The 7,928-nt window shown below is 46.2% G+C and overlaps 1 protein-coding gene across 1 annotated transcript in view; it reads right to left on the bottom strand.

The window, feature by feature from the left end:
• Positions 1-1,413: 1,413 nt before the first annotated feature.
• The window catches only part of Lats2 (large tumor suppressor kinase 2), a 56,432-nt gene continuing 49,917 nt past the window's right edge, over positions 1,414-7,928 (bottom strand). The window contains exons 6-8 of the mRNA XM_021182563.2: positions 7,508-7,690; positions 5,699-5,805; positions 1,414-3,548 (exon numbers count right to left, since the gene is read on the bottom strand). Coding sequence (XP_021038222.1) covers positions 3,066-3,548; positions 5,699-5,805; positions 7,508-7,690 — 773 coding nt within the window. The 3' untranslated portion in view covers positions 1,414-3,065. The remainder of the gene's footprint in view (positions 3,549-5,698; positions 5,806-7,507; positions 7,691-7,928) is intronic.

The raw sequence follows: 7,928 nt of genomic DNA on the forward strand, positions 1-7,928 counted from the left end.
GATGGTTGTGAGCTACCATGTGGTTGCTGGGATTTGAACTCTGGACCTTCGGAAGAGCAGTCGGGTGCTCTTACCCACTGAGCCATCTCACCAGCCCCGGGACTGGGGTCTTAAAGCCCACACCCACAGTTACACACCTATTCCAACAAGACCACACCTACTCTAACAGGGCCACAGCTTCTAATAGTGCCACTCCCTGGGCCAAGCATATACAAACCATGACATAAAGCCAATAAATGGCTAATAAATAGACTGGACAAAGAAGAGATGCACTGGCCAACAATTACTTTTTAAAAATGCATTCAGCACCTTAACCACCCCTGGGTTACAGCCCCATCGTCCAGTTTTCCTCATAGCATCAATAGCTTGAGGGGTAGCACGGATGTAGATGCTTATCCTCTGGTGGTGGGAACATAAGTCTGTACAGCCACTGTGGGAATCAGTATACAAGGTTCTCAAACAACAGAGGCCATCCTGGCTGGCATACACCTTTAATCCCAGAGGAAGGTGCCATCTCTGTGAGTTTGAGACCAGCCTGCTCTACATAGCAAGTTCACAGACAGCCAGGGTTACATGGTGAGGTCAAAATGGTGCAGCCAAAAAAAAAACAAAAAAAAATCACCTCAACAACCCATTGCCAAGAAAGCTGGTGAAAAAGGCTCAGTACCCCCCGAGGTACCGTACATTTCTCCTTATTCTGCACTTCTCCCAGGATGCACAAGTATGACCATTGTCTATCGGGAAATAATGATTTTTTTTTTAACCGTATGACTAGATTTATGAAAAGAAAGACTAAACCAATCACCCAGTCACTATTTCCAACAAAAGGCTGAGCTTCTGTCGGTCACCGTTCCCCTGGTGGGACAGGGAAAGCTGCGGTAGAGGACAGAAGATTTCTTTTAGCCTATGGATGCAGAGGTTTTCATCTGTGGTCAGCACATCCCATGTGTGGGCCTGAGGTGAGGATGACCACTCACCTGAACAGCTCACCCTCCAATGGCCAGGGCCAGGGCATGGCATGCATCCCGGGGCTTCCTGCTACACCACTCTCTACCTCCTCCAAGACTGTGAATGAATCCAGTAAGGGTTAATCCCTGGGTCAAGGTTACTCCTCACTCTACCAATAACTTGAGGGGACACCACATATTCCTGTGCCTCTTCCATGGTTGTCATGACGACACAGGTGGAACTGCAGCCGTTCACCCTTGAGTTTATCACCTGCCACCTGTATTTATTTGAATCTCAATCCATTCAAAACCCTGAGCAGATATATTTTATCCCCATTTTACAGGTTCTGTTATACTATCGATCTCAGGTTGATTTAGACTCTATGGACCACGGAAGTGTGGGAAGCCCCGGGCATGATTATGTAATATCTCACAAATTCCAACAAAACACCACAAATGAAGAGACTAGGCTTTAAAGTTTTAATAATAAATTGTGCCAGTAGAAGCTTTCAAAGGCAATGATATATCAATAAATAATAGTTAAATTGAGTTCCTGAGAAAGAACCTAACACATGAAACTATGTCAGAGCGCTGTAAATAACACGGCATTACTACAAAATAGCGAGAATACTGTAATTCACAATACCAGCACAGCAGACTTCAGAATATGCCATTCATACAAATGTAAACCAGACACAGGAATGTTTCTTAGACATAGATAAATTTGTAAGTGTTTCTGCCTAGATAATACTAAGTAACGGGTCCACTGTGCTAAGAACCTTGCTGAGAAGATGTGGCATAGCAGAATGAAAATGGGATGTGTTCCATCCTTGAAAAGCAAAAGAAACTGAATGCATTCAAATAGAAATCAGCGTAAGTAGGAAGCGCACTAATTTGAAATAAGGACTATTTTGTGTGTTTATCTATAGTTATAGACACACCTATATGTCTAAGAAAAAAGTATGGCTTGTTTTTGTACTCCAATGTTGCTTCAAAGAATCTTTTTTCTTTTTACAAAGTTAGAAAAACGTATTAAGTCACATTGAGATGTGACAGACACCTCTCATGTGAAAGAGGCCCAGAGGACTGGGTTTCACAGAACCTCCTGGTTGGCTGAGAACACAGGAAGCAGGACCCTTATATCACCTATGGCTGCGGGAACCCTGTGTGTGAAAGAATGAAGTAGCAGGGTCCAGCTCCAGCTCCCACAACCACGCCTGACAGCATACAGGACTAGAGAAATGGACACAACGCTATAATTACGTCCAATGTTTTGGCAGAGCTGACTTAATCCCTTTTGATGTGTTTTATATATGACAAATGTTTACATTTGCCTCCCAAAGAACTCAGTCATATCCAAGACACACACACATAAAAAAAAAAAAAAAAAATCACACTTCAGTTATACATATGCATTTCTTAAACAATAAGGGCTACAATCATCATCCGCACAATACATTATCAGCACACTGTCTAGAATACCTCATTTAAAAACGTCTTCACAGGACCTGCTGTGAATGGCAAGATATGGTATTTTTATACTAGAAACCCCTGCTCACGCAGCACTCTCCACACCAGACACCCGAGCCACACCCGCCATCTCTGCTCACTCTTCCTAGGAACTATAATATGCAAAGGAGGAAATACAAAAGCAGCTTTCAAACATTACAGCACAATCTGAAATGTGGGAAAATACAAAACAAAGCCACTGTGTAGATAAGCGGTCCTCGTGACTTGAGCAGAGCTCCGTCTCATTCTCTCTTATTGCACAGACGTCTTACCTCACGGTCTCCAGCTCTTCCTTTTCTAGCTGTGGACAAGTGCTATCAGATACAACACACATGGAAATAACAGCAGCATGGTTTCTCAAAGTCAGTCCTTATAATTTAGTAAGAAAAAGATGGGTATCCACAAAATAAGTGCTCTTTCCATACTGTACTAAATTTTTAAAAATACTGTTTTAATGCAGTGAAGGTCCTCAGAGGGCTAATTTGAAGTCAGGATGACTCTTCCTGTTGCCCATTTACCAGAACTAAAAATGAAGGATTCCTAAGCTTGAGTTTGTCTTCTGAAAAGAAACATCACTTGGGGTTTCCTCGAGTTGTGGTTAACTGAGGCTTATACGTACACCGGCTGGCAGCCCTCGGCCGCACCTTCTAAGTCCGCATCCCCGGGGTCTGCACTCTCTGCGGGCTCTGAGGGCTTCGGGCACCGGAAGGGATAGCCGTTGTCATCGAAGAACCTACGGAAGGTGAACTCATAGAAGGCATGCTCTGGATGCTTGCTGCTGGGGGAGGCCAGTGTGTCCCAGGCCTTGGCACTCTCTCCGCTGGCCTCATGCCAGGGGCTTTCTTCATCCACCGGGTCAAAATTGGAGGTGTCCATGGGATGGCTGATGGTGGGGACATAGGGCGCGGGCTGCTTTCGGATGTCACGGGAAAAGTCGATGGCGTTGAAGAACGGGTGTGCCTTGAGGTCATCTGCCCCATCCCTGCCCAGGCGGCAGTCAGCTGCACAGCACAGCTTCGTGATGAGGTCTCGGGCCTCGGCGCTGAGCCTCACCTGTGTAGGGATGTGCAGCGTGCTCTCCCAGTTGATCACCTGTGGGCAGCAGAACCATTGTTAGAGCCCCATTGACCTAGGTCTTGAGCCTGCACAGCCTCGACCTCAGATATAATAAGTGTGAGCCTCTCACAGCTTCAGGTATGGCAACGGGTTTTTGTTGGGCCACCACAAAACACAATTCGGTATTTACTGAGGCTAGGGAGTGGCCTTGGGATTTTTCTTTTCTTTTCAGTAACTGACCCCAGTTGGCCTTGAACCCATCTGGGTAGTCATTAAAAATATCTGTCATGAAGCCATGTATACTGTGAAGAAAAACCTAAGGTTGTCTGCATTGTTCAGGCTTAGGCCCAGTGTGGAACTGAGAGTGTAACTGACTGCTGACTGAGGGTTTGATCTACAGTAGATGATTTAGAGGGGTAAAACTATACAATGTGACAAAGGTCTTCCTGGATACCAAGACGCCAGCAGGAAAGAAAGAGTACACTGGATTTCATGAAAATTATAAACTGCCGTGCCATGTATGGTGGTTCCCATCAGTACCCTTATCCCTTCAGAGGCAGGGCAGGCCAGCCTCAAGGCTCAAGGCCAGCCTGGTCACCATGTGAGTTCGAGGTCAGTCAGGGGTATACAACTGGCACTTCATTAACTCAAGTTACTAAGAGGGAAGCGGCTACCCATAAAGCATAAACCTGTAAAGGACTTAACATCTAGAATGCATCGAGAACTCCAACAAATGATCTGAATTTTTAAAAGCACACAAACAGCACTTGAGTACAAGAACACACGCTCAGTGGTGCCCTACAGCACACCCATGCCTGAGGATAATGGCTATTCCAAAGGGGGAGGGGCCCGTTGGTGGTGATGCGTGTCTGCAGTCCCAGCACTCAGGAGGCCGAGGCAGATGCACACTAGTAAGAGGTGCACAGCAGCACTACTCACAGTCACCAAAGGTCAGGAGACATCCAGACACCCACCAACCCAGGAACAATCATCCAACCACGGGGCCCAGCTTGAAAAAGCTGCGATTCAGTCTCAAGTGGAAGGAAATCCACACACAGCAGGATGAACCTTGCAGACATCGGACATCGTGCAAAGTGAAAGGTGGCCGGTAAGTTAGATAAGAACTGCACATCTGGGAGGCGCCCAGTTGACTTCTGAGATAGGGCACAAGTGGCCGGGGAGAGCAATGGAGCAGTTGTTTAATGGGTGAGATGAGAACACCCAGAATGGTTTATGCAGCCCTATGAGAACACACTTAAGGCAACAGATCACACACTTCAAAATTGTTGAATGTAAATTTCATGTCACATCTGTTTTACCACAATAAAAAATAATCTGGCTTACTATTATGCAGACATATTAGTGAGTGGTTCAGCAATTTACCTAGTAAGCAGAAAATGCAAAAACTAATTGTATCATTCAGTTGAACTGAGTTTTTACTCAAAATTTCTTTTTTTTCCCCCCCAAAATAGTTTCTCTGTGTAGCCCTGGCTGTCCTAGAACTTGCTCTGTAGGCCAGGGTGGCCTTGAACTCAGAGACCCATCTGCCTCTACCTCCTAAGTGCTGTGATTAAAGGTGAGCACCACCACCACCCGACTGATTCAAAGTTTCTTATGCTCTACCATAGACTAATCTGGATTAAAAAACAAAAAACCTCCCTAGGACTGTGCTTCTCTGAATAGGGATTCACACATTCGGGAAGCAGTGGCTGAGAACTTAGAATGAGCCGCTGAGGGGCTGACTGATAGATCCGGTTGCTTTCCATGAGTCCTGGGAATGCACACAGCTAGCCTGAGCCTGACCACCGAGCTGGTCATTACAGCCACAGGGATGACGGTGCTCTGCAGGGCAGGTGAGCGAGGCAGGGGGCTGACCACAGCTGCCGCTGCATCTCACTGCGTGTTATTCTTGCTTGGAAATAACAAGAGGGCGAGAGAGAGCCACTAATGGTTTACATAAAATTACAGGTGTTCAAATATATTAAAACTCATGTCTAGCTTTGTTGCCTTATTATCAAAAATTCACAAGTATAGTAAAAGTAAAGACCCGCTGGAAAACCCCACCATAAATAACTGCCGTCTCTAGTCTATGTGTTGTAAGAGGTCCAAAACTGTCCGAGGGCTCTGGGAAGGCACACTGATCATCTGGACACACACATAACACAATGACATGTTATGACGCTTACCTTCAGCTGGGTTTCTGTGGGGGTAGGGGCCAAGAAAGGTGGCTGCCCAACCAGCATCTCAAAAAGAATGACACCGACACTCCACCAGTCACAGAGCTGTGTGTACCCTGAAAGACAGCATCCCCTCAGTCACTCATAGAGGCTCCCTCAGATTCTGGCAGTATGGAGTGAGAAAGCTCAGAGGTAGCTCTGTGCTACTAAAAGCTCGCCCTCAGACAGGGGCTCAGATTGGCGGCTCCAATGGGCTCACACAAAGGTGCTCACAGATATTGCAGGCAACAGGCACTTGGGTTTTCATATTTTTAATCACTGGTCTTCATAAACACAGGATGCTTTTATAGTAAGTAAGAAGACAAGACTTAGCGACTAGAGTTTCATATGACTTTGAGTGGGTGTGTGTGCTATGGCATATGTTGGGGGCCAAAGGACAATTTGTGGGAGTTGTTCTTTCCTTCCACCATATGGATGATGTCAGGGATTGAACTCAGGTTGGGCAATGCTCTACTCCTGGTTATGTGGCAGGTGCAAAAAGCAGATGGCTTCACAGGAAAATTTACAAATCAGTTTAAATGATGTTGAAGAACATGGAGACTAGGTAGAAACTCTGTCTCAAAAACAAAAATAAACAAAAAGTAGGCAGCCCCTGTGGCAGTGGACTCCCAGCTGTGGGGATCAGGCTGTCGTCTACAGGAGGCTGAGCAAAGGTGCATTTATCACTGATGCTCTCCCACCACTCCTTCTGGCCCTACTCTCAGCCACTTGTTAGTAACCTCGAATAGGAGCAGCCGGTTAAAGCTTTGGACTCTGTCTTCATCAGCCCCTCCTAGCACTGCAGAACAACCCCCAGGCTACAGAACTACTAGGCACCAGAATTAGCATTTATAAGCTTTCAGGAGACACCTTTGTGCACACAAGCTGAGAGGATCAATAACCTGTATCAGACCACCATGCTGATGAAAAATCTCATTCTGAACCAGGTTGGACTAGGTCTAAAGACATGAGTACACTATAAACAAAAGACTGTCTATGTCTGGATTAACCACAAGGTCAAGCTGACACCCACTGTCACTACAGACCACAAAGACCCCCTTGGGGTTCCTCCAGTTCGGAAGCAGATGGTGTGTCCAACCATCTATCCAGGAAACCAATTTCACCAACAAGTAGTAATCTGATGCCCATTAAGGTTTTTGGGCCCAATAGGGAGAATTAGTTTGTGTGCCAGACATGGAGTAACCCAGCCCGCACAAGGGAGAGGTCAGCAGAGCTTGAAAACTGTGGCCAGGGACAGCAGTGGCCCTATAGCCCAAACAGTTCTATCACCTCACTCTGTACTTTTTTTAACTTAATTAATATATTTTTATGGGTGTTTTACTAACATGTCTGTTTGTGCACTGTGTGCATGCAGTGCCTGTCGATGCCAGAAGAGTGCACTGTATCCCCTGGAACTGGAGTTAGACAGTGATGAACAACGATGTAGGTGTTCCCTGACGGAAATTAAACCTGTGTCTTATGTACGGGCACCCAGTGAGCCATCTTTCTAGCCCCTAGCTGACCCTGAAAAAGCCAGTTAGTGTGAGAGTCATCCCCTTGGATCTGAGATAAAAAGCCCAAGGTTCCCGGGTACAGGATGAGGAAATACTGGGTTAATCCTGGTGAAGCAAAGGCCCTTCCAGCTCAGAAGTAAGAGGATGGAGCCTTGTTGCTAGGGAAACCTTAAGCTCACAGGCTTAGGTAGGTGCAAACACGTTAATAACACACATTGAATTACAAAACTGGGCAGTGAGCCGAGGAGGCCGTGGGCTGGCATACCTTTGCGGAGAAGCACCTCTGGAGCGATGTAATTTGGGGTCCCAACCAGAGAGTGTGCCAGGCACCTCTGGTGCTGCTTCTGCGCTCTCTGCTCCAGGGTCTTTAACCTGTCTCCACAACGACAGTTGGAAACATCGTCCCAGAGGTCACCAGGCTCCATGCTGTCCTGTCTGATGTGGTTCCCTTTACCGGGGAGAAGGGGGAATGACAGAAAAGAGCATGAATTTTGATATTCAACACTGAAGCGAAGCCATAGCTTCAAACTGAAACATGATTCTGGTCAATTCCTGTCAGCACACATTCCCCTCCACTGACAACCCCGGTCCCCTCTCCATGGTGGTCAGATGTTGTTTACTGAGCAACGACTCCAGGAACTCTGAGATTTCTTTTTCTTTTTCTTTTCTTTTTTTTTTTTTTTTTT

The sequence above is a fragment of the Mus caroli genome, chromosome 14, assembly GCF_900094665.2.
Source record: "Mus caroli chromosome 14, CAROLI_EIJ_v1.1, whole genome shotgun sequence".
Lineage (NCBI taxonomy): Eukaryota > Metazoa > Chordata > Mammalia > Rodentia > Muridae > Mus > Mus caroli.